At 32.6% G+C, this 27,879-nt stretch overlaps 1 protein-coding gene across 1 annotated transcript; it reads right to left on the bottom strand.

Annotated features, from left to right (window-relative positions):
• LOC115891315 (phenoloxidase-activating factor 1-like) lies at window positions 1-27,605 on the bottom strand. The gene is made up of 7 exons (XM_030911762.1): window positions 27,336-27,605; window positions 14,396-14,605; window positions 11,509-11,740; window positions 8,836-9,029; window positions 8,687-8,773; window positions 7,364-7,543; window positions 1-463 (listed from the first exon to the last, which is right to left on the bottom strand). Exons 1-7 carry the CDS (start codon window positions 27,544-27,546, stop codon window positions 258-260), a joined length of 1,320 nt encoding a protein of 439 aa, XP_030767622.1. The 5' UTR covers window positions 27,547-27,605; the 3' UTR covers window positions 1-257.
• Between the last annotated feature and the right edge of the window lie 274 nt (window positions 27,606-27,879).

Raw genomic sequence — 27,879 nt, 5'->3', positions numbered from 1 at the left:
TACGTTACTAAAATATATATTTTTTAATTATTTTACTCTTTTTTACACAGTTTAAATATTTTTTAATGAATCACTAATAACTAAATTACTTTTTTTAATAATAATCCTGTGATACAGAATTTCCACATGTTCTATTTAAAATAATTTAAGGGTAGTTATTAGTATCAGTAATTTGATTAATATATCGAAATAATTATATACTAATATACATTAAAATATAAATGAGGTAATCCTATAAACTATAGTATTATTAGACCCTAGAGATTCGCTCGCTCATTTTTTTCTTCGTGCTTCTTTTGTTGCTTTTTGAGAATTCTAGCTTGTCTATCAGATAAAGTCATTTTTAACATTTCTGTTTTAATCCAGCCAACAAAACTTGTAACATTCGTATATATACCAGGCCAATTTTTTAATCCACATCCTATTCCATAACTTACAATACCGGCCGCGTAGTGAATAGAATCTGAAATAAATATATTTAAATTAATATAAGAACAAATTAAAATTATTATTTTTACCGTTCCCTGTTAACTTAATTGAAGTATTCAGAAAATTCAAAATATTTTTTATACCACGTGGTGCATCGGAAGACGGGACACAGGAAATCCTATGTAAATTTTGAAAAGGTCAAATATTATCTCCCCAGATAATGTTATGCAAAAGTTTTATTAGACTTTTTTGAAGAGGCGTTAAAGTTGTAATTTTGTCTAGAATTTAGTTTCATTCGGAATAGTCATTTAAAAGTTATTTGCAAAAATCTACCTTTAAATTAGTAAAATTTATAAAAGGGCCCAGAAAAAGCTACAATTAAAATACCACCAAAAATATTGTGATGAGAGATGAGACTGTAAATTGTGAATGAGAATCACGACTAATAAGTCTATGGTCACTAGGTTCCTTAATAGTTTCTGCTCTGGCATACTTAACTTTTGCTATTATTTCAATATATTGCAAAAATGAAAAACAAGCCTTATTACATTTTTGCTAGAGCCTCTTTGGTTTTAGTTTTTCGCAGAAAATTTATTTATTTATTTATTTATTTAGCATACAGTCTAACAGGTATATCTACCCATTTATTAGACATATAATAAACAAAGTAACAATTGATAAGCTAAGATAACAGCTAAGAATTACATATACTACAGTCACACCTTATATAATAGAAAATACAAAATAAAGTTAAGGAATAATCTAAGATTAGAAAATATTAGTAATACAATAGAAAATTAAGTTAAAAAATTCAAACAAATTTATATAAAAGGAATTACGTAGAATATATTAGGAAAGTAACAAGAATTTAAAAATAAAGCCGTCTTACGATCTTCGAGCGGTACTGCACGAGTATCATATGGAAAATGTCCAAATCAGTGGATAATTTATTGAAAATGACATATGGTAGAGTGGCTGTCTTAACAAGAGATTGTTGGATAGGTAGAAAAATTCCTTATTTCTGGTTGTCACTGACGGTACTCGAATATTTACATCACTCAGTAATGTCTCGCAATAGGCATGTTCCAAAAAATATAAATTCGCAAATAAATCATTGTATTGCATAGATTAAGTCTTCATTACTTACAATACATAGGAAATTAGGAAAAATTCCATGATATTTTTTTAGAAATTAAATTATAATTTCAATGACGGACTTGAACATTCCTGGTTGAGTCGTGACGTACATAGCCTTCACCAATCACGTTTCAGATCGTAGAACGGGAAGTTTCATATCATATGTTGGTATGACTGATAGCTTGGCTCATGCGTATCGGGCGCAGCCTTTTTGGATTTTGTTATTATTTTTCTTCGTGCTTTTCAGTTCAGCTTTGGTTCAGCGGTAAATTTTCTTGGTTATAACTTTTAATTTTATCTAAATGGCTCAAAACTATGAAAAAACTTTTTCGGATAATTTTTGAATGTTGACGGAATATATGGTGGACAATTTTTATATACACTATTTAAAATACTTAAGTGCTGAAATAAAGAAGTCAAAATATCAAGGTGAGATTTTTTTTCTTGAAGAAGTTATTTAAACGTAATAAAACCATTATTTATAAAGCATAGAGTGAATCATAACGATAACAGTTCGATTGGATACGTTCAATAAAAAGAGGGCTTCTGTACAATCAAACAAAAAGTACACCTAAACATTATGTGACTGCAATAATAAAAGTGTACAGAAAGTGGAGGGAACTAAATTTTTAAGTTGTGCATACCTGGTGATTTTTGAATTATAACTAAATATGTAGGTAAATATATGTATATGTTTTTATTTATCTATTTGTATTTTAATTTTAGGCAGCATGTAAACATATGTCATACATAACAAATAAAATCAAGAAAGATACCATGGCTATGATTAATGTAGAATGAAGGAAGATAACATCTTACTTTCTAGCAACTTTTATTGCCATTCTTGTCTTCTCATAATATTTATATTTTATAATCTTGTAGCGGGTTAATTGTAAATTGACTGCGCTGATATTCAGTAAGTGTCATCACCATCAAAATGCAAATTATTACAATATTGTAATTAAAACACTTTATATTTACTTGCCTTTTAATTTAATAAATTTATGTGTATATATGTATTAAAATGTAATACATTTTAATTTTTAACTTTATGGTAATACACAATGTATGTTTCCTTCGAATCTTCCTGATAGATTTATATAATACTCTTAAAAAATAATATTTTATGCATATATAATAAACATTATTGATCATATATTAATACATTTAATAACAAAACTTTAAAATAAAATATTTACTTGATTTTATGTAAAAAGGCACTGCATTAGAGCCTTATTTTGTCTATACAATGTATTTTATTAATAGTCTTCTGAAATAACTTAACCATGAACGTATTTATTAAGATTCTTAATGCCAATACAATTTTTCTAATTGCCTTGTTCATGTTCTCTAACTTTTCAGAGTTTAGAGTCAGATAGTAGACGTACTTTCAGTCAGATAGTAGACGTAATTTTCATGATCAGATTGTAGCGTACATACCTGTTTTATACCATAACTGTGATTTTCCGGAAATACTATTAATCTAGTTATCAGGAATTACATTTTTCTCAAATTAGTTTTCCCCCACCTTCTTCCACATGTAAAAAACAGGCCATTAATGATTTAACAAATGAATCATAATAGGTATAAACTTACTTTCAAATGCTTTGAAATCACATTCATAGCTTAAGAGAAGTTTTCTGAAAAACAGCATTTATGATTTTCCATCTTTTTCGGCGCGTACAAAAACATTTTATGCAGTTGCTGGTAAATGTTATCCAACAATGGAACAATTAATTTATTAACATTATTGAAAATAGTTTAAATGCAAATTTAATTTAAAATCAAATTAAAAATTGTAAACAATATCATGTTGACATTGAATAAACAGCAATGCTGCCAACATTATAAAATTTACCAAGTTTATTTCGAGACGAAAACCAGCCAATCATATTGGCGAGGGCTACATACGTTATCACAGCGCGCTTAAGTGTGAAATTCAAACTTTTACCCCATTTTTTGGCCTAATATTAAGTTTTATATAAAAAAGGCTAAGTAGCAAGCACTAATTAGGTTGAAATCTGCATAATTACGTGGAAATTGAAAAACATGAAACATGCCTATTAATAAAATTCCTAACCAATTTAAATAAAAACATTAAACATATATAGGTAAGCTCGTCTTTATGCTAAAGTTTGACACTGGAACCTTTGCAATAATAAGTTGTTATCGTAACCACGAGCAGGGTAAGTGCCATCGATTTTAAAGGTTAGGTATTTAAGAAATCTTTGTTGGACACCTTCGAGTGCACTGATATATTCAGTATAGAAGGGGTTCCACATTATACATTCGTTGGTTTAAAGCAACCAATTACTAATTCAACTGTATACATTTTTACGTTTTATTGATTTATTCTATGTTGTCCGTACCATTTACTTTTTATTTGTACGAAATCAATGTCTGTACTCTTAACATATACAATCTGTTTATAAACGTCAAATATTGTACCGTACTAAAATAGCAGGTGAAACGCCGCTAAATAGCCTTTGATGCTGATGCCGGCTTGAAACCTAAATTTCTCCTTCTTCTTCTTCTATACATCCGTATTCGAGCCTAGATCGAATATAAGCAAAATATATATCAATAAAGTATTGAGAGACTGGATGTTACAAAAATTCTTACATGTTCTAAATATAAATCCAAGTATAGACAGTGAAGATTTCCCGATATTGCGCACATGAATGTTAAAACTTAGTTTACCATCGAAGTATACACCCAGGTCTTCAAATAAATCAACACGATCCAATACTAGAGATTGCAATAATCTGATTTCTTTTAAGCGTGAATGACAGAACTTTACATTTATTTATATTTAGCGACAATCTCTTGGTCAGACACCACTCCTGTAACACATTCAGATCCCTTTGCAACTCCATACAATCATTTGTTGTATCAACAGTTCTAAAAAGTTTCAAGACGTCAGCGTAAAGCAAAGCATTACTGCTCAGTCGAAGAGTGATATCGTTAATAAATAATAAAAATAATAATGGGGCCAGGTTGCTGCCTTGAGGCACTCCACTAGTAGCTTCAAATGAAGCAGATACATATCCTCTATGCTCTACAAAAAGAAAGCGACTAGAAAGATAAGACTGGAAAAATAGACATAAACGTTGATCAAATATAGGATATGATGATCAATATGATCAAAAGCCTTGGGGAAATCTGTAGATATCGTGTCAACTTGCTTACGGCTGTTCAGTGCCTTACTCGTGTGTTTACAATCAGTGCCTTACTCGTGTATTTACGTATTATTTTTTTTGTGTTAATTCACTTATAATAATTTCGGTATTGTTTCTGTTATTCACAAATCGCTGATATGAAAGATAAATGTCCGAATGATTGATTAATTTGTACTCCGCACAAAAACATACCAAATGGCGCACTTTCACTCAATTCACTACAAACTCTACTTAGAGCGAGAGCTATAAAATACGTACACTCGTACGCATATGTATATTTGTATATTTATAATTAATTTATTTTTGTTTCCCAAAATATTTTGATTAAAAGAAAATATGTAAAAGTGGGCAACGCTGTGCTGGTCAAGCTTAATCACATGACTAAAAATTTATTTTATATGAACTATACATTAAAAATTTACACATTAACAATGTATACATCATGGATTATGTTAGAAAACAAAATGTGACATCGAATTTGACCATCACAAAATCACATTTTTGCTGGTATTTTAATTATTGTAGCTTTCTCTGGACCATACATATTTTTAGTAATTTGAAGGATTTTTGCAAATATCTTTTAGATGCGTATTCCAAATAATACGAAATTTTAGACGAAAACACAACTTTCACACCTCTTCAAAAAAGTCTAATACAACTTTTACATAAAATCATCTGGGGAGATAATATTTGATATTTTACGTTCCGTGTTCCGATGGACGACAAGGTATGTACAGGGTGGCGCCTCTCATACGCCGCAGAAGCTCCATGGAGAACAGTAGTTGATATCGAAATGAAAATTTGGCAGCATATGTAGGTTAACTGAAAGCATTTTTTAAAAATATATAGAATTATACAGAGTGTCCCCAAAAAAAGGTACACATCAAAGTTGTGTTTTTTCTAATGGAACACCCAATATATTAATTAATTTTCGGATTCTAGGAAAAAAATAAAGGTGAGTTTTGTTAAAGAAGCATATACCTAAAATCTAAGGATTTTGACATATTTCACATTTTGTGAAAACGAAGAGTAAATTTTAAATTTCGATAACAGCTACCTAAATTTTAGTTGACCTTGTATATTCTGATATTTAACTACAGTAACCATTGTATATTAAACCAAATTGAAATTTGACCCGAAAAGTTATACAGGGTGAGACAAAATTAATATGGAACATTAGTCACTTTAAAAGGCAAGTTACTCCTTTATTTTAAATGGAACACCCAGTATATTTTTCCGGTGTTCAATAGGGAATTTATATATCTTCAAAATATTATTAAGGTTGCCTACCCCTCAGACAAAAATTTTCCTAGATATTGTAATTTTTATGATTTTGCGCCAGTAGATCTTTATTATTTGAAAACATCTAAGTGGCTGTGCGATATACCTTTTGTTAATTTAACACAAATTAAAAATTGTATATTAAAATACTCAATGGTAATAAAAAGATACACGTTTAAAACATATTTTAATTATTACAGAATTAAAACTAGATATAAACCTATAATTATGTGACAAAAATTAGCTAGATGAAATCAAATGCTCAAAATGCTTCCTTTCCTGTTAACTGCATAAAATGATTGTCTTTTCATTTTAAAAGGCATATGTGGAGTTCTACCTCGAAAAGCAGCTACAATCATTTCTCTCATGTTGTCGACAATAGTTGGTCGAGTTTTGTAAACACTGTCTGTAACATATCGCCTTAAAAAAACAGACTAGATAAAATCACGAGCATTTAAGTATTTTATTAATTGGTGAATACTCACTGCATTCACCGACTAATAGAATCATGTCAATTATTTCTGATGTAGGATAAGTTTGCATTTTTGGCAAATTTCTGAGAAATTTTTTTGTTTTTACTGAGACAAAATGATAACTAGTTGTTAAAGTTGGATTTATTAGACAGCTATATTGAAGTAACGTCAGACATATCACAGCCACCTAGATTTTATCAAATAATAAAGATCTACTCAGATCAAATCATGTAAATAAAAATATCTAGGAAAATCTTTATTTGAGGGGTAGGCAACCTTAGTAGTATTTTGAAGAGACATGAATTCTCCATTGAATATCGGAATAATATACTGGGTGTTCCGTTTAAAATAAAAGAGTAACATGCTTTTAAAGGTGACTAATGTTCAATAATAATTTTGTCTCACCCTGTATAACTTTTTGGATCAAGTTTTAATTTGATTTAGTAGTACAATAGTTAATTTAACTACATATTAGACTATGCCGGGTAAATTCCAATTTAGGTAGCTTTTATTGCAATTTAAAAATTGTTCTTTATTTCTAGAAAATGTTAAATATGTCAAAAACCTAACATTTTAGTCATACACTTCTCTTATAAAACTCACCTTTATTTTTCTCTCAGAATCCGAAAATCAATTAATATATAGGATGTTCCATTACAAAAAACATAACTTTGATATGTAACTTTTTTTGGGGACACCCTGTAGAACTCCCTATATTTTTAAAAAATGCTCTGAATTAACCTACATATGCTCCGAAAATTTCTGTTCGATATAAACTCCCGTTCTCCTTGGAGCCTCCGCGGCGTATGAGAGGCGCCACCCTGTATTTATTTTATAATTGCAAAATATAGGAATCATACCCACCGTTATCTCTGATCATAAGTGGTCCTCCAGAATCTCCAGTGCAGCTATCTTTACCATCTTCACCACCGGCACATATCTGAGTTTCATCAATTTCCAAATTGAGAGTTAAAAGTTTATCGTAGCACACAGCCTTATCAACAGGTGGCAAATCGAGTTTAAGTTTTACTGAGCTTGCTTCCTCTAGAACAAATTTAAAAAAAAAACGGTTTTACCTTGCTTTTGTGATGATTATAATATTTTACATTTACATTGATCACATTTTTCAAAACCTTTCCTTTGTTAATGAGTAATAGTGATCCAATTAACGCCAGGTTCCCAATTACGCCATCCGCCATTTTTGGCGATTCTAGTAAAATTGTAAAAAACAGTACATCACAATTTGTAGATTGATATCAGAGAAAACAACCAAATATATAAATATTTTTTTTATACTCAAGAGATACGCCGCTATGTTTGTTGCATTATATTGCCGGTAAAAATAACGTGAAAAATGCGGTTTTCAATGTAAGATTATTTCTATTTAATAACCTTTAAAATTCGGTTTGGTAACATAACGGTACCCTCTGGTAAGTTCGCAACGTTACTGTATCATAGTTTTAAGTTTCATTAAAACTACGATATAAAGGGGAAACTTATCCCTAACAGATCTTTTTAAATCATATGCACCTAATAACGCCAGTGAAAAAATATTCCACTGGCGTTGTTAGGAGCTATACGGAAATAAATTAAAAAAAAGTATCCAAGAAAGTTGGCTTTATTTATGAAGAAGACCATGTCCTCGACATGCGTCTTTGTCTTGTATGCAACTGTTACATTCACGAGAAATGTGTATGCCTATCTAAAGAGGATAACTTTTCATTTGTTTATTTTAAATAAGTTTGTTAGTTTATTAACTCGTGTTATTGAATTTTTAAGATGAGTAGGTATTATACCTTTTTTATTCTGAAATGTAAGAAAAACAAAACTTCTTTAACCTTCTGGTGTGCTTTGCTTGATCGAAATTACAACTGGCGTTATTTGGGACAAGGTGTTGCAACCGAATATATTTTTTTTCGCCAATTTAAATTCTTAGAGAAAACAAACAAAAATTAACTAACCATGTCTTATAATATACCTAGAGAAAACAATTACCAAAATTGAAATTATTTTGAAGAATATTTAAGAAACTACGGAGGGTCAAACTTTAATATGGCGTTAACTGGGCCACTGACCTTAGTTTTGGGTGTACCTATTTATTTATTTATTGTATAATAAATATTTATTTTTAGAACAACATTTAAATAAATATTTTGTAAGGAAAACTTTAAAATTACCAATGCATACCGGTAGCTGTTTTCCCCCAGCCACTAATGTAATATTTGTTGATAGTTGTGTCCGAGGAGGTATGAAGACATAATGGTTGAACATAATCTGTAAAAGACAAAGAAAAAGTATTTTAATGCGTTCTATAACAAAGCTCACTCGATATGTACCTGTGAATTTGAATGATTTCTTTACTTGAATTAAAGCTATATCGTTGTAATGATTGGTTGAATTTTCATCATATTTCGGATGAACGATAACATTGGAAATGCGACTTTGTTGTAGAGGATCGGCACATGTAATGTTTCGGGGTGTACAGTCTATTTTTGTTGTTATGTCATGCTCTCCAAGAACAACAGCATACCTAAAATAATTATGGTATTATAAACATTCTTTATGATAAAATTTATTTTTTTATAAGCTATGTAAATTAACTAAAATTATGGTTTCCATTGCAAATAAAATAACTTTTATGGAGAAACATCTAGTTTTGAAAAAGGAAATTTATTAGGCGTAAAAATCATAAAATAGAGTTGTCAGAAAATCAAAAATAGTGTCGTCTAAGTATTATTGAAATTTAGTTGGTCTTAATATCCTTATCTTAATTTCAGGTACAGTCCTAAAGTAGTTATTATAGCTAGAAAAGCCTATTCAGTCTCAAATGCATTATATATTCTTGACGCTAGCTGTTTCTAAAAAAGTACTTATCGGATAACTTTAGGGAATAAATTCTACTAAGTAAATCGGTCAATAGAAATCGAATTCTTTTCAAGTGTATCAATCAACAAGTAAAGATATACCCATACAGCACGTTCAAATGAAATTACGTTTCTACAAGGGAGACACATGAGAAACCAAATATGTTAAAGTGAACCTAAGTGTTCATCTAGTTCTAACATATACATATGAGATACACGCAGGTTTATATTGATAGAATTGTGTGATACAGTGTTGTCTAGTTGTATACCGTATGCACTCAAGATTCTAAAGAGTTTTTTGTAACGTAACAAATAATTATTAAAATGATGAAATCTGACGTCGGTATATGAGACATACAATGTATGTATGTGTGATACTTCGTACTACGTTACTATAGGCACAACTACCTATAGTACACACCTTGTAAAAATGTGACGTATACACATAATATAAACTTCTATATAGACACTTTGTATTAGTGTACTGTTGTGTCTACATTCTAGCATGAAATGAAGGTGTGCACACGCGCGGATAGCCTCAGCGTAGACACACCGACCAAGTGTATCTTATGTGTTCTCTCTCCTTTCTCCTTTCTAGGAGTGGTATGTGTTAGCAGCCATTATTGTTTTATCATTCGGAAGCTCTATATAAATGTTCTGTTTGTGTAGTTTAAAAGAGATTTTAAGGTAAGCACAAGTTTTTAATTACCTTGTTACACCTTCCTAAGAGTATTATTAATATTATAGCAGCGACTCTTCCCTTACTCGAACTCGATACCCAATTTACCAAATTTTGACTCCAATGAATAAAAACTCGAAATATTCTCGTATAATGATAACGAAATTAGCTCTGCAATATAATTGTTTTTAATTTGGAAATAATAAAAATCTAAATGGACCAGAGAAAGAAAGATTTAAACACTTCAAAGAACTTCTTACACTGATATTCGGTAAGTTATTGATGGCTCAATATACAGGTATGTTTAATATTCAATAATCAGTTTCATATAAAATTTAAGGGTGAGGTTGTCAATCTGAGATTGTTAATCTCGATGAATGAGTATTCTTACAAACCAACTGCTTGGAGGGTAAAGAAGAGAAAAAAATGACTAAACGAGGTCCAACAGATCGTGGCGATATATACCAGTGTTTATCATTTTAGTATGTTGTTATACTCGGTACTTATATTTTTAATACATTTTGATACAAATTCTGTTCTTTTACAGTGTTTTCTTACTTCTGGTTTCTGCAGTGTAAATAATAATTATTATTGTGTTATTTGCGCTATTGCGTTCCATGATATAAAGAAATATAAAAATTTTATTTTTAACCACTTAATCCATTTTATGGAAGAAAAATGGTACATTTAATACAAAACAAAAATGGAACAATTTTAAGGCTACTTCTCTTGAATTTACGATCGAGATACTTTTGGAAAATACAAAGTTTTGCCTTCCTAATTTTCGTTCTAAAAAGATATAATTGGTATCATTGAATAAATATTTCTCAAAAAGAACGAAAAGTTAGGCATCAAAACTTGTATTATTTCCTAAATTCGTTCATAAGAAATAGTTTTATCTGGCTATAAGATGTGATACGATTTTATCTAGCTATAAGATGTGATACGAAGCAAAATGCATACGTATACACGCGGTAGTCACAACTGCAATGTGTACAGAGTTTAAACGTAATACACAAGCACTGTGTACCCTACGGCACACTGTGTATCGCTTACTTTGTGTATACGTAAATGCTATACTGTGGCTACATTGTGAGGCGGACATTTAACCTTTGTGCATACGTGTTGAACTACAATATGTAAACGTAGCATATTTACATCGGGGGAATTATTGTGTCACCCTGTGTCTACATCTAGTAATGTAAACACATCGTAAATGTGATTTGATGTGCTGTATGGGTATCTACTGGGGGACGCATCTGTAATGGCCAATTCAGAGACACAAAATTTTAAATAGGTATTACTATTTTAATCTTTGGAAAATTTGTATTTTTTATATTATAAAGTATTTTTCTGTAACTCATGAAATAAAGTGGTGGGGAAGGTTAAACTTATAGTTATTAAGTTAGTCTGTGACAATACGCAACCAACTTAAATAAAATATATAAATTCCAATATGAACTTACGGCTCTCCTCTAATTTTTCTAGTGGGGGTTTGTATGCAGTGTGCTGCAGTAACAACAATTCTAGCGTGTATCAAAAACCCAGCACATCCATACGTTTTACGACCCCTAGAATTTTTATGCAGGATTCTTGCCATCCAGGGATATTCTTTTAAAGCAGCTGTTGTGCCACCATAGATTCGTCCTCTCATAATAATTTTTTGAACTCCACATGGTTTTGGAAATATGCTATTATCTACATACAAAAAATTCTATACTGTAAAATATCTATTGATTTTACTTTCTTTAATATTTTAAACAGGCTATATGTATATATATATTATAACAATAATAATTGTATAGTATATGTTTCAGTGAAAGTCTAAAATCCAGTAAAGGACAACAATCACTAGGAAATGCTAACAATTATGCATTGAATTAATAGTAACATTTAAAAAAAATATCAATTTTTACCAGTAATTGTTAGCAGTCTCTAATGAGAGTACCATTTACAAAATCTCAAAAGACTATCAACGCGACTAGAACTTTTACTATTGTAATGTTAGCAAGACACGGAATGTGAGCTCTTATAAGTAATTGTAAAGATTCACTGATTTTTTGCTGAATTTTACATTTGAACTACTGTATGATTGTTTGAATTTGTATCATTTTTGAATTTCGCACCGTATAGGCTGTTAATATCAACTGCCTTCCATTTTAAACATTTTTTTGGTATCAAATGTGATCAAATGATGATCTTCTTACGAATGAAAGATTTGTTGCATTATTCAATTGAAATAATTTTTATTTTAATGTAATCTATTTTAATTATATGTAGAATGTAGAATGGGTTATAATCATCATGTATCATCATGGGTTATAATCATATGTATAATACATGGTGATCATACCCATGATGATATACCCATCATACATGATGACTTTCCTGTAGGGGGACAGGGTATTTCCCATCCTCCTCTGACAACAGTTGTTCTTCCTCTGAGGTTAACCCTTCCACGGTTGGGGTTTGACTCTCCGTATTCTTTACAGTCGAGGATTGATTCTGGCTGCGGTATCCGTAAGGTAGAGGCTGGAGGATCTGTCTCTATTTTCTCCACCTCTATAACTTGGTCTATCCTTAGACCTGATACCGGTGTTGTCCCGAATCTATAATAGAGGATATATCCCCCTTCCTCTATTGCCTCCTTGGATTTGAGGTCAATTCCTATTTTGAGGGACTAACCATGTACTAACCACTAACCTCCCTCGAGTTGATGACTCGCCAACTCGATGTCCATAAATCGGTGTTCTGTTAGGTTAAGTTATGAGGTGATGTCTTTCCCCTTGCTCCTCGGCAGAAAGACCGTGTTGTTCGCCTTTTTTGTGATGTTTTCTCCCTTCACTAAAACCAGTTCCGGCCCTTGCTAATTCTTAAGCTTAGGTGCCGTTTCCCTCGCAAACAATACACCCATTCTTGAGATACACAATCTATGAGAAGCATGCCCACCCGAAAGTGTACCCCCGCAAAATGCAGCTGACTTTTGTGGACCGTTGTGTTGCAATCCGATCGCTACTACTTCGTCTTGATGGCCTCTTCTAGAGCCGGTTGCTGGTAGGTTAGGTTAGATTGTCAGTGCAACCTCTGGGTAATCCGTTGGCAGCACCGCTATTTTTACTTGTCCAGCAATGGCGGCAAAGCTGGTGATACGCCCTTGCTTTCCTCCCGGTGTTGGACGGCTTTCTATCCTGGCTTTTTCTCTCTTTGCCGGAGCAGAGGTGAAAGATTCTCGCTCCCTCTCTTGTCCGTTAGTGGAGATGCGCCAGGCTGTTTCTTGTTTCCTTTACTCCTCCTTTTTTCGTGGAGTGTTTTCGCTTTTGCTTCCTTTGGATCAAATCCTGGAGCAGTCGGAGGTATCTCCGTACCTCTACTCCGCCAGACCGACTCTCGGCAAATCGTCTAAGCCGCCTGGTTCATCCTGGTAGATAAAACGGTAGCTTGTGTGCCGCTTGTGGAGGCTGGTCTCATGCAAATGTCAACCGCCTCTCCTATAGTTTTCCTTGGGATTGGTCCTTTGGGATTGGGTCCCTTTGGACTTGCATTCACAATGCTCCCAGTGTTGCTAGGGGTTTGCCCACAGTTTCACCGGTGGTGTTTTTTATGTTTAATCTCAGAGTGTTCCCACGAGTAGCTAGGGTTAGGGTTGGTTGGGTTGGGTCGGTCCACTTCTACAGAGCCCCACCTGTAGAAGTTAAAGGTAAATACAGTGGGGTGCCTCTTGGTGCCCGGAAGGTTGAGACCAGGAAAGGCTAGTCTCCTGTTTGGCCATGCATCCCTTAGACCGCCATCATCGTAGGATTTAGGTTTTTGGTGAGGTTTGGTCCTCTTGGTCCAGGCGGTTAAGCCAAGACCCAGATATGACCACAGACAGTAGAGGCTGACTGGTATGATGGACAGGATAGTCCCATTCAGCATCGTTATACCTCTTGATGCAATTCCATGGCCACGACGAGACGCTACAGCCAGGGACAAGACAATGAGATGCTCCTTAGGCCCAGCCAAAGTGCAGCTTCAGGCACTTTGGCTGGGCCCAAAGTGCCTGAGGGAATTTCCCCTAGCAACTGACTAGGGGCTTCCCCACTAACGACAAGGTCTCGCATCTCCTAGATGAAGTCGCATCTCTTAGAAGAAGATTTTAATTATATACAAAACAATAATATTTTGAAATATTTGAAAATTTTAAGGCTAATATAACTTATTTATGTTTACATAATTTTTCATGTGTTTTTTTCAGCGAAAGTCTCGATAAATAACAAAAACAATTTTCGAAAGTTTGACTATATTTGCAACTAAGGCATCGAGAAACTTGTATATTTAATATCTACCTAAAATAATAAAACTATAAAATTATACCAATCGAGTTGCTAACATTTCTGAAGTTGTTGAATCGGCCACAGCAAACTTTGAAGTCATTCTGATTTTCCAGTTTTGGTCCACAACGTGATGCTTCAATATAAGCAGCGTATTTCTTACTTTTACGCACATTTTGAAGAACTGGACATTTTGATATTTCAACACAATAGGTTATCTCTAGATTTGGAGTTTCACAAGGAGTAGCGAATCCTATAACAAATTCAGAGGTTGGATTTTCTTTTGTTATACAATACTTAATTTAATTTCGAATTAAAACAATATTTTGTCATTATTATCAAATGTAGAACTATTAAATCTGAACTGTAGAAATCTGTACTTGGGATGGATCGAACTTAAATCGAGTTGTAATTCGAGGAAATATTTATAATATTTGCAATATAACCATAAATTATATTATTTGTTTTTATAAATTATTATTTGTTATCTAACAAATGAAACAACAAAGTGCAATGAAACAGAATCAATGAAGGAAAAACAACAATGAAATTAAAATTGACCTAATGTTTCTATAATTTTGTTTTATGGTATATTAATTACTAATCGGAGTGGCGCGGTGTATGAAACGAAAAGAAAAGTTTAAAAATATTGCGTTAGTTTAAATTAATATAAAATGAATCATTCTGTATTAGGTATATTAAATTCAGAAAATAGATTATATTAGTCAATTTGGAACATGATTTGTAATTTTCCAGTTTTCACTTATTTTAAAGGATATACAGTGTGACCCACTCAAGACCGGGCACCCTCCATAAAATCTGTGTTTATAGTCCGATTTTGATGATTTTTTTTTCAAATATAAAGTTTCAAAAAATGTACTTTAGGGCTCAATGTCATGTTATTTCACAAAAAACAAGGCCTACTTAATAAAGTTTTTGTGGTGAAAAATTTGCAAAATCATATTAGCGATTTTTTTTTCAAAAATTTGAGTACACCCCTACGTTCGGTATCCCCAAAACAGTTCTGTACCAAATTTCGTTTAAAAATATTAATTATTAATAATTCTGTAGTTAAATTAAATAATTCCCTATTTTTGCCAATTTAACGATGAGTTATCAAGTAACCCTTTGAAAAAACAATCCACGACAACGAGTTTTATTACAAACAATGATAAAAATACTACAAGCAACACAATAACCGAATAATAAGTTAAACATATTCAAATAATTCTAGTTGCTTCTACCAGCCCTCCATTCAGTTCAATACATTTGTCGCATCTTTTCTTAGATTAACAGTTACATTCCTAAGCTGCTGTGGTGTAATATTTGCAGAAGCCTCTGTAATTCTAATACGTAATTCATCTACAGATTGAGGTCTAGACTTGTAAACTTGTTGCTTTAAGAAACCCCAAAGAAAGAAATCAAGGGGTGTTAGGTCCGGGGATCTCGGTGGCCACTCAATTAGCGGGCTATTTCGACCTATCCACTTATTTTCAAAATTTTCATTTAACCATTCCCTGACAACTGCCGCGTTATGCACAGGTGATCCGTCCAATTGAAATTTTAAATTCAAACGGGTTTGGCATGGTAAATTATGTATTGCATCCCAAAAGTCATTAATCAGAAAATTCAAAAACGTTGGACTATTCAAATTTCTCTCAAAAAAATATGGACCAATGATTCTATCATCAAGTATGCCACACCACACATTTAATTTCTGAGAATACTGTCTTCTTGTATTGATCACCCATTCAGGGTTTTCGACTGCCCAGAATCGCGAATTTTGAGAGGATACTACTCCGTTTGTACTAAATGTTGCCTCATCACTAAATAAAATTTCTTTTAAGAAATTTCTATTATTTAAATACTCTGCTTGAGCCCATAAGCAGAATTCTAATCGTCTAACATCATCTCCGTTTTCCAAAGTGTGTAAAATCTTTGGTTTAAAGGGTTTAACTTTATTAGTTCGCAAACATCTCCTAATATTTTCCCTTGGTATATCCAAATCAACACTGGCGCCTCTAATGCTTGCACGAGGATTGTTACGAAAATATTCTAATATTTCCTCATTCCGCCTATTTATTCGATGTTCCGGCCTTCTGTTTTTTAGTAAGTATTTTGACACATGTAGAATACACGAAAACTCTGGGGTTTAAAATAAAATACTGTTTGCTTGCTGGCTATCGTGTATTGACTGAACTCGCCTTTCCGCATTACGTAAAGATCAACATTGTTGTTTACAGGTATTCAGAGTACATTTTTTATATAATAATAATCTCTAAACTATTGAACACTACATCCACCTTCTTCTTTTAAACAAATTGAAATACATTAACAAAATTAGCAACAAGATATAACTTCTGCAACCTATAACTAAAACGATATAACTTATTACCTAGATATATTAATTTAACTAATTCTAATTTACAATAAACAACGAACTAGTATAACTTAATGCTAATAATAATCTCTTAGGGACTACACTATTTTGTAACAATAAAATTAAGTTAAATCACAAAATACCCACTATCCAAACAATACATTTAACTTCATTCAATAGTTCCCTAGTCATGCTCATGACTACTATCATTTTGTTCTGGTTTATTAGTGACTTTCCATTCTCCTTCAATTTTCTTTAAATGTATTATATTTCTTCGATAATCTTGACCTGTTTCATCATTCCTAATTTGAATATCACCTCCATTTATATTTATTACTGTATGCGGACTTGGATTGAAGTTTGGACAAGTTTTATTACTTTTAATTAAATTTTTCACTTAAACTTTGTCACCTGGCTCCAAATTAGTTTCTACTGCCTTTCGTTTTCTGTCCCCGTATTCTTTTCCTTGTTCTTTTAATATTTTGTCTCTGTCTCTAACTTCACTGTCTAAATTATTGTTTTCTAGATCGCTGATGCTAGGAATCTTGTCTCTAAAAAATCTTCGAAAAAACAATTCGGATGGAGATTTACCGGTAATACTGTGCGGTGTACTATTGTACATCATCATGTAATCGAGAAGATCCCTTTTCCAGTTTTGTTTTAAAGCACAGCTAATTTTAATTCTCTTTAGTATGTCACGATTTTGTCGTTCAACTTCGCCATTTTGTTGAGGCCAATAAGGTATAGTGTGAAATAATTCGATACCGGTTTCTTTACAATAGTTTTTAAATTCAATGCTTGTAAACTGCCTGCCATTATCAGCATTAATGCAAGATGGATACCCTAGCCTAGAGAAAATTTCTTGTAATGTACTAATCGTGCTTTGTGCTGAAATATCTTTTAATACTTTAATCTCCTTGTAACGGCTAAAATAATCGACTATGACGAATATAAACTCGTTACTTGGAAGTGGGCCTAAGAAATCAATGGCAACAACTACCCATGGCTGTGAAGGCAGTTCCCGTCGTTTCATTGGATTTGGTCTATTCGGCGCTGAAACCAACGTACATCCTTTGCAAGCCTTTACAAGTTTTTCCGCGTCGGCGTCGATTTTAGGCCACCACACTTTCGTTCGTAAACGTTTCTTCATAGCTACGATGCCAGGGTGACCTTCGTGAGCTGCTTCCATAACTTTTGGCCTAAGTTGTGATGGTATAACTATTTTGTCACCTCTTAATAGAATTCCTTCATGAAAACACAGTTCTGAACTAAATATTTTATATTGATTAATTGATTGGTCCCAAACATCTTGAAATATTGCTTCTTTTACTTTGGTGATTTCTTGGTCTTTTTCTGAAGCTCTCTTGATATCAGATAATGAAACAGCAACAGGTCTTGAATAGCTTAGTATTTGGCAAATAGAATTTTCATCAAATGATTTATTTATATTTTCTATTCTTGGCAGTCTGGATAAAACATCCGCTATATTAAATTTTCCAGGGCGGTATACTACTTTATAATTGTAACATTGTAGTCGAAGGACCCATCTCTCTATGCGCGCACACGGTTTGGCTGTTGGTTTAAATATGGCTTCTAGTGGTTTGTGATCTGTAACCAATTCAAATGTTTCTTTTCCATATAGGTACATATGGAAATGTTCCACTGACCATACCAGCGCAAGAGCTTCTTTTTCCGTCTGACAATATCTCTTCTCACAAGCTGTCAGGCTTTTATTTCCAAATGATATAATTCGAGGACCAGATTCGTCAAATTGGATAAGTACACAGCCAAGACCAACTGGACTGGCGTCAGCTATGACTTGGGTTCTGTCACCTGGATGATAATAGCCCAATGTTTTGATGCTGGATAGGGTCTCTTTTAGTTTTTTGAACGAATGTTGCTGTTCAGCCTTCCAGTAGGACTCTATGTTGGAATTTTTTCCTAATTTTAACCTAAGTATCTTCCTTAACGGGTCTGTCAGCGTTGCTAGATTAGGGATCCATTTTCCCACGTAATTTACCAACCCCAAAAAACTTTGTATCTCCATAATAGTTTTGGGTGCTCGAAATGTGTTTATGGCTCCTATGTAGCTCTCTACCGTTCTGCTTTCCAAGTGGTAACCAACTCAAGGCGGAACTCAAGAACTTGGAAGATTCCATCCGCAACCTGGAATGGAAATCTTGCAATGGTCTAGGACACTCGAAGAAGTTTCTGAGGGCTTATGATCAAGAAAAATCACAGATCTTCCTGGGTCTGAGTAAGAACAATCTTCGGATTGTCACGGGGTTTTTAACAGGACACTGTCTCCTCAATGGACACCTCAGTAGATTGAAACTAAGAAGAAACGGCGAATGCAGATTCTGTGGGAAAGATGGGGAAACACCAGTACACCTCATCACTGAGTGCGCCGAGACGACAACCATTCGTGCCATGAATTTTGGTACCACTGATATTGGAGATGGAGAACTACCCTCTATAAAACCGTCCCAGATACTGGCTTTTGTCAAAGCCCTGGGACTGTATGATGAGTTATGATTCAAGAAAGGGGGACACAATGGATCTGTAAGGTCGAAGTGATTAACCCCCCTCCCACTCATTCTAATTCTAAATTCTAATTCTATGTAGCTCTCTAGTGGTTTGATACCTACTGCTGAGAGCTGATGACCTAAAAATTCAACGCTTCTCAATCTAAACATGCATTTATCTTTATTTAGTAGGATGTTATTTTGATCTAAAGTTGTTAAAACATTATTTAATCTCATATTATGTTCTTCTAGAGTTGCTCCAAAAATTAAAATATCGTCGATGAAATTGACAACACCGTCACATTTGGCAAGTACACGTTCCAATAATTTCTGAAAAATTTCTGGAGCGCAAGATATGCCAAACATCAGTCTTTTATATCGTAGTAATCCTTTGCTGCTAATAAATGTAGTAATATGACGGGAGGCTGGTGAAATTTCGATTTGATGGAATGCGTTTTTTATATCTAATTTTGAAAATATCTTTGCACCTCTAAATTTTGGTAATAACTGGTCCATCGTTGGAAGTGGATGATTTTCACGCATAATAGCTGAATTTGCTCTTCGCATGTCAAGGCAGATTCTAACCTCCCCGTTGTCCTTTAATACTGGAACGATTGGAGATACCCATTTAGATGATCCTGCCACTTCCTCAATGATGTCTAAATCAATAAGTTCCTTAAGTTTCCTGTTGATTTTTTCTTCCAGTGGAATTGGTACTCGTCTATATGGCTGACTTACCGGCTGTATTGTTTCGTCAATTGGAATATCTACAACTGTGTCCTTAAATTTCGGAAATGGGCTTGTTGTGGCATTGACATTATGTAAACCAATTTTTAGAACACCTAGCTCTATTGCCGTTCTTTTACCAAGTAGATTTTTATTTCCATTTTTTATTACATAAAATACGGCTTTAATAGGCTGATTTCCAACATCAATAAATGCTTCAAAAGATCCCACGACAGTCAAGGGTGCCTTACTGGCATAGGCTAAAAATATTTTGTCTGGATTTTTTACCTGGTTATGGACTTGAACTCTCTCACGTTTTAAATATTGCCAGGCATCTAGGCTCAGTAAATTACATTTACTGCCTGAGTCAATGAGCATATCAATGTTCACTCCACCAATTTTGCATGATAGTGTGTCGTCTTGATCGATATGGAACACATAGTCGCCTTCATCTTCGGAGTTTTCTTCAATGGCATGTGCGTTCGACATTTTCGCTTTTTTAAATTTGGATTGCCGCTTTTGGGGAATGACGTTTAACCTTTTATTTTTTCTTTTTCCAGGAGCTGTTCTGCATTGGCTCATAAAATGTCCTTTAAATCCACATTTTCCGCATTCTTGATTTACAGCTGGGCAATTTAAACTTGTAGAAGAATGTTTTGTGCTACCGCATCGCCTACAAAATTCCTCTTCACGACGACTTCCAGATGGCTTATGTTGCAATAAATTAATGTCCTGGGTTAGCGTATCTGGATTTCCTGAGAATTCCCCGAGCTGTCGTGTTACGGATTCTAAGGAATTAGCTTCATTTATAATCATCTCTAAAGTCATGCTATCTCCAACTGCTAATATTTTCTTTCTCAGTTCTAAGTTGCATCCTTTTTCCACAATTTGATCGATAAGGTTTTCCTCCAAATTCTGGAATTGACACTTTTCTGCTTGGTGTCTTAAGCGTATGAGGAATCTCTCGAATTTCTCTCCTTGATCTTGCTTCAATAATCTAAAAATGTGTCTTTCAAACACCTTGCTTTGTTTAGGAGCGAAATATTCATCCAACTTTTGAACAGCGACTTCATAAATATCTACATCAACGGAAGTTTCAACATGTGCCCCAGGAATATTATAGTATATTTCTTGAATGCCTATTCCCCCCATATGTAATAATACAGCTCGTTTTTTTGCGGGACTGTCGATACTTGCTGCCTCTAGGTATATATTCAAAGCCCTTTTCCATTTTCTCCATCTTAAAGCAACAGAAGAAATTTCTCCTTCACAATCAAAATTCTCCAGGGTTGAAAGACTTGATAAATTCATCGTCGATTTTAATTTTCTGGAATAAAAATATATATAGGATTGAGTCGTATATACACATCTTAGGTATAAATAAACATTAACGCTTTAATAATTAAGGACAATGATCTAAATCTAATGTTCAGATAAACAATTTGCAATTATTATTTCTTTATTTCAAATATGGCTTAAAAAAGCTTAAAAAAATTAATAATTACTGATTTTTTTTTTCTTTTTTGTTATAACTTTGTTACCTAGTTATGATACATTTACAGTATACATATTAATTAATTAATTTACATTTTAACACCAAATATTAACTATTATCGATATATATTTGTCATTTAATTTCGACTTAATCTCTTAATGGCATATAAATGAAACTCGAATTTGCACCTCTGTCCCTTTAATTTGGACCTATTGTCCCTCTGATTTGGACCTACGTCCCTCTGATTTGGACCTAAGTCCTCTGATTTGGACCTACGTCCTCTAATTTGGACCTACGTCCTCTGATTTGGACCTACGTCCTCTGATTTGGACCTACGTCCTCTGTTTTGGACCTACGTCCCTCTGTTTTGGACCTACATCCCTCTAATTTGGACCTACGTCCTCTAACTTGGACCTACGTCCTCTGATTTGGACCTACGTCCTCTGATATGGACCTACGTCCCTCTGTTTGGACCTACGTCCCTCTGATTTGGACCTACGTCCCTCTGATTTGGACCTACGTCCCTCTGTTTGGACCTACGTCCCTCTGTTTGGACCTACGTCCCTCTAATTTGGACCTTAGTCTCTTTTATTTGTATTAAATTAAGCTTAAATGTACACATGTACTTAGTATTATAAATTAACACCAAAAGAATTTTTTTTTTGTTAACATTTTAGCTGCCTATTTCCATTTCTTTATAAAATAAAATTTTCATTGTCTTGTTATTAATGTACTCTGATACTTGAAGGAACCAGGAAAATGATTCTAATATACAATACGATGTAAAATAAACCCAGAACGTTTGACACGGCCGATTCCTTACCAAAGAAATGTCAGTCACTAGTGTTTAACGCGGCAGTTAAAGTGTTAATTTATTTTTCGAAATCGGTCAATATATAGTAAATATTTGGTGTAATTTTCCAATTAAAACTTTAGGTACTTACTGATTGTATTTTAACCGAATCACAATATCTGTTTGGTTTAGTCCTCGTCGCCACTGTAGAATACACGAAAACTCTGGGGTTTAAAATAAAATACTGTTTGCTTGCTGGCTATCATGTATTGACTGAACTCGCCTTTCCGCATTACGTAAAGATAAACATTGTTGTTTACAGTTATTCAGAGTACATTTTTTATATAATAATAATCTCTAAACTATTGAACACTACAACACACAACCAGTTTCATTAAAAATTCTATTTATTCGTTGAACCGTGCTTCTACTTACTGCAGGTCTGTCGGGATGTCTGTTGTTAAATTCTCTGGCAGCTTCTCCTGCTTGAAGATAGTTATCACCCACTAAACGAATAATTTCAATTTTATCCCTAATATTTAATTGTTCCATAATGCAAATAATATTTCTTGATACAACACTTTTCTGCGTGCTATTAAATTAATATTCAATTCTACGCTGCAAGAATTGACAGCTAATAAAACCCATTGTTGTGGATTGTTTTTTTCAAGGGTTACGTTATAACTCATCGTTAAATTGGCAAAAATAGGGAATTATTTAATTTAACTGCAGAATTATTAATAATTAATATTTTTAAACGAAATTTGGTACAGAACTGTTTTGAGGGATGCCGAATGTAGGGGTGTACTCAAATTTTTTGAAAAAAAATCGCTAATATGATTTTGCAAATTTTTCACCACAAAAACTTTATTAAGTAGGCCTTGTTTTTTGTGAAATAACATGACATTGAGCTCTAAAGTACATTTTTTGAAACTTTATATTTGAAAAAAAAATCATCAAAATCGGACTATAAACACAGATTTTATGGAGGGTGCCCGGTCTGAGTGGGTCACACTGTACATATATATGTATATATATATATATATATATATATATATATATATATATATATATATATATATATATATATATATATATATATATATATATATATATATATATATATATATATATATATATATATATATATATATATATATATATATATATATATATATATATTTTTTTTTTTTTTTTGAAAGTATTTGATATATATTAGTTAGTTTTGCCTTACTTATAAATGAAATGCGTTATTTTTTATTAGACAATTTAATATACGAAAGATTATATTAATTGCTATTTACAATTATCCGTTTGGAATTCCCCATCCTGTACTTAATCTGAACATTTGATAACAAACATATTTATAATAAACGACATATGATGCATAATGAGAATAACTTAGTTTTTTTTTAGTTTACTATATTTTATGATTTCTATAGCTGCTATAGTTCTATTAGAAAATGACTAACGCTCCTAATCTTCCTATACCGTGCTGGCAACTGTTACTTTTGGGTCGGTATTTACATATGTGTGGAAGTAAATCACATAGGGATCTTATTAAGTCGGAGTGAGAGAAATGCGATGGTTTCCTTTTCCTATCAAGTAAAGTAAAATCACGATCGCAAACCTCTTACTTTTAAGACTTTTTTTTCGAAAAGGTAACTAGATAAAATCATAGATATATTTCTGAGCTTCTGAAATTAAATTATAAGGATCGTTAGTGTGTCCATTTTTTTATAACGAGACAACGTCAGTAATCGCGATAATATAAAAATTTAACTTTTTAACACATAACACGCCATAACTTAAGAACCAGTGGCAGATACAGAGGGGGACCCATGGGGCTAAGCCCCCCCCTAAAATCTATAAATTGGGTTAAATATTAGGTTTTTGGGTTAAAAAGGCTCTCTAAAAAGCATATTCTACATTACTTTTTATTTGGACCCCCCCCTAAAATAAATCCCGGGCCCCCTAAATTCCTCTATCCGCCCCTGTTAAAAACCACTCTAGATATTGAAGCTTTTTTATTTTGGAGGTCGGATCATTAATCGTAAACTTTCAGTAATCGTGTAACTTTTTTATTCTGCTGAACTTATTTATTAAGCTGAACCATAGACTTAAAATAAAATATAGACTGAGCATCTCATTCATAAATAGCTGGAACATGCGGTCAGACACTGTCTTGTTATTGTTGTGTTATAGTTGTGTTATTGTTTTAGGTTATAACGAGTGCGACACGAGCGATAGATAGGTTGTCTCTGTCGTAACGGTCGTTACCTGACGACACTGCCGAGGAACACAACACTGTCTTTCGTTTCTCAAGTACACCTGAACTCTCCGTATCATAGCCGGGTAATTTTTTTATTTTAATGAAGCTATAATTAAATTAAAAATATATCGTATTTAAACATTTTTATATTTTATTAAGATTTAGGACAGGTTTTTTAAATAAAAGTTTAGAAAAAACAATTTAGAGTCCAAAAAGGATAAAAATAATAAAATACACGTTATAGAAAAAATTTTATAATCAAAATTAGGTAATTTTTGAAATTAATAATAAATTATTAATTTTAGTCAAACATTTACAACCCCTAATATTAATCAAAACAGGATCTATTCCACAGATATAATAGAATCGGCGACAGGGACAGAAAAAAAAATATGATTGTTGTAATTTTTTTTCTGGTTAAGTGATGTCTTATTATGTAAATTAGAGAAAACATAAATCTGTTCCATTAAAGCAAGGAAGGTGATAGGAAGTGGATAAAATAAAAACTACATTTATTTAACTCGGTACTGTCTTTATTATACCGGGTGCGTCTCAAAAGTGGCTCATCCCCATAATTTTTTATATTTTCAAATAAAAAGACAAGATTTAGTATGTTAGTATATAAAATAAATTAGGATTGATTGACGCATTCAATTGTTTTTGGTCACTTCCTGTTTCACCGGAAATGAATATAACTTTTAATTTTTAAACGGCACCCTCGGTATATTTCTACTTTATTCTACTTTATTTAGAAAATGACACTCTGAATAGAATGATATATCATATGTCAACTTTTGACATTTTCGCATATGGTTTAATTGTAATTGTAACACGCGGTTCATAGCGACAATTTGACTCGAAATACCAAGTGTGTGGTATCAATTAATTCATAAAAAAATGCTTTTTCCAAATATGCTAATGAGTCACCCTTGTTCCATTTGAAAAAATTGACATATGTATGATTAAAAATACGATTTGTACATCTTTTAACCGGCCTAGACAAGACACGAAACCTATTAGACGATCAAAACTATTTTTCCAAGGCTCCTTGATTAAAACTTAGTGGATTGAAAAAAACTGGATTGAAATTTAAAATAGGATATGTTTTTAAGCGACAATGTCAAAAGTTGACATATGATATGTCATTCTATTCAGAGTGTCATTTTTTATCGAATAAAGTAGTTAGATTCTGAAGATAATTTTAAAATAAACCGGAATATATTTTTAATAAAAACATTATTAATTATTAACAGGGTTATAATTATGATTTTGTTACAATGTAAGTAAGTAAATAATGTAATGTAAAAGAAAAAATTCAGATTTTACATTTTACTAAAATATTATCTAAATAAGCGCCTTTCTACAACAACGCCACTGACTGCCAATGGGTAAATTGAGAGTTGCCTACCGGTCCAAAGTCGTTTCAAGACTTAAATGGATTATTTAAGTCAAATTTCTTGCAAATTTGGCACTGGCGAACCATATTTTATAGTTCCTGAACAGAAAAAGTCAATAAAATAAACACTTAAGGACTACAAGCTAAGAGAATGCGTTAATACAGCCGGGGAGATAGCGGCAACAAAGCTTTACCGCACACGTGCGACACGTACTACAAGGTAATAAATGAATGAATAGGCTCCCTCGCCTCTAATCGGTGTTGTCATATTGTAAAGAACTTATCCTTATTAAACAGTATCCGACTTATAATTTAGTAGTATAAGGACTATTTAATACATCTATGGAATATTAAAACCTACTTTATTAAACTGTAGTATTAATATCTCAATATATGTGTATAACAAGAAAAGAAATATTGATAATATTAAAGACGTGACAACATAGGCTGGATGAGGAAGGCTCGGTCGACTGTACCCAGAAGTAAACAGGTGTACAAAAAAGATTGTTTGTCCGCGTTGAGATGTAAATAGTGTAGTCTATATTTTATTTTAAGTCTATGAGCTGAACGCATGATGTAGACCTTTCCCTAGAACCTGAAGTACTGAAAGAGGTACTGATTTGGTCAACCGGTCGACTGCGACAAATCTGCTGCGACAAAACTGCTCCTTCCACGTATCCGTGTCTCTAGCAATGTGCACAGTTTCTCGGTTTATTTCATACGTTTGGCAACGTGTTTACTGTTCTCTCTTTGTTCAGTACCTTATAAACGCATTGTACTCTTCTTACATACGGAAATCTCGACCCAAGACTAACCTTTGCCAGCCCTTAGTATATTTGGACAAAACATTGGTCATAAAATAAACTGCAGACATTTAGTATTTATTATTAGTAGTGAATTTACTTTAATTTTAAAATACAACATTTTTTACATTTCGCCAGCTTATTAATTAATTATTAGCCCCCCATACACCAGAAGACGTGTGGTATTGAAATTCCCGGTTTCGAAAACCTTATATTATTCAGAATATGCAGACCTTTAAAACACGTATTTACGACTTGGCTGTAAAATCAACGGGGAGTCAATATTTCAATATTTCGACAGTTCAAAATTTGCATTGAATTTTCTCTTGCACATGCACGACCCGATATGTAGAAAGAGCATCAAAACGATTATCATCTTTGAGAAGCGATTATTGTTTATATATTATAAAAAAATTAGCATCTGTGCTTTCCAAAATATATTATTTATTATTTTTTTCATGAACAGAAGGCAATTTATATTGCTTGAATAATTTGACATGCAAAATAGGTGGAAAGATAATAGTAGTTTTTAGAAATTAAAGGAAACTGGTAAAATAAAGTAAAAATAAATATCAGTATCAAACATAACTTACTTAGGCTTTGTGTATCCGTTATATTTGAAATATTTTCAAGGAAGTCTTTATGTTCCAAAGATACATCAGTATTAATTTCATCGCTGTCCGTATTATTTTCATTGCTACATTCTAATCCAGGAATACTCTCTGAAGAATTACAATTCAAATTCGAATTAGAATAGACACAAGCTAACAGAAAATTTACGCAAAAAACACTTTTCACTTGCATTTTAACTTGTATGTATATGACCGAACATTTGAAATCGTTTTCACAACAACGGCGATTGACATTTGAACTTTTTATCAGACTATTGATTCCGCAGAGGAAAAAAAAAACAAGTTATACATTAAATTGACTCGAATAACTTGTTTGGGCAATTGTGTAAAAAAATCTAATCTCTCTTGTATGGCTCATATTTTATAAATACAGGGTGCTATAAATTCGAGGTACGGGTATTGGTATCTCGGAAACTCTAATAGATACGAACATGGTTAAATTGGGGCAAAGTTGCGCCTTGGGATGTTCGCCAACATGCTTTTAAAAAAGTTTGAAGAATTTCAA

This window comes from Sitophilus oryzae, unplaced genomic scaffold (assembly GCF_002938485.1).
Source record: "Sitophilus oryzae breed Bouriz unplaced genomic scaffold, Soryzae_2.0 scaffold_980_pilon_pilon, whole genome shotgun sequence".
NCBI classification, from domain to species: Eukaryota; Metazoa; Arthropoda; class Insecta; order Coleoptera; family Curculionidae; genus Sitophilus; species Sitophilus oryzae.
Note: the sequence above shows the minus strand (reverse complement) of the source record. Positions and strands in the feature narration are given on the sequence as shown.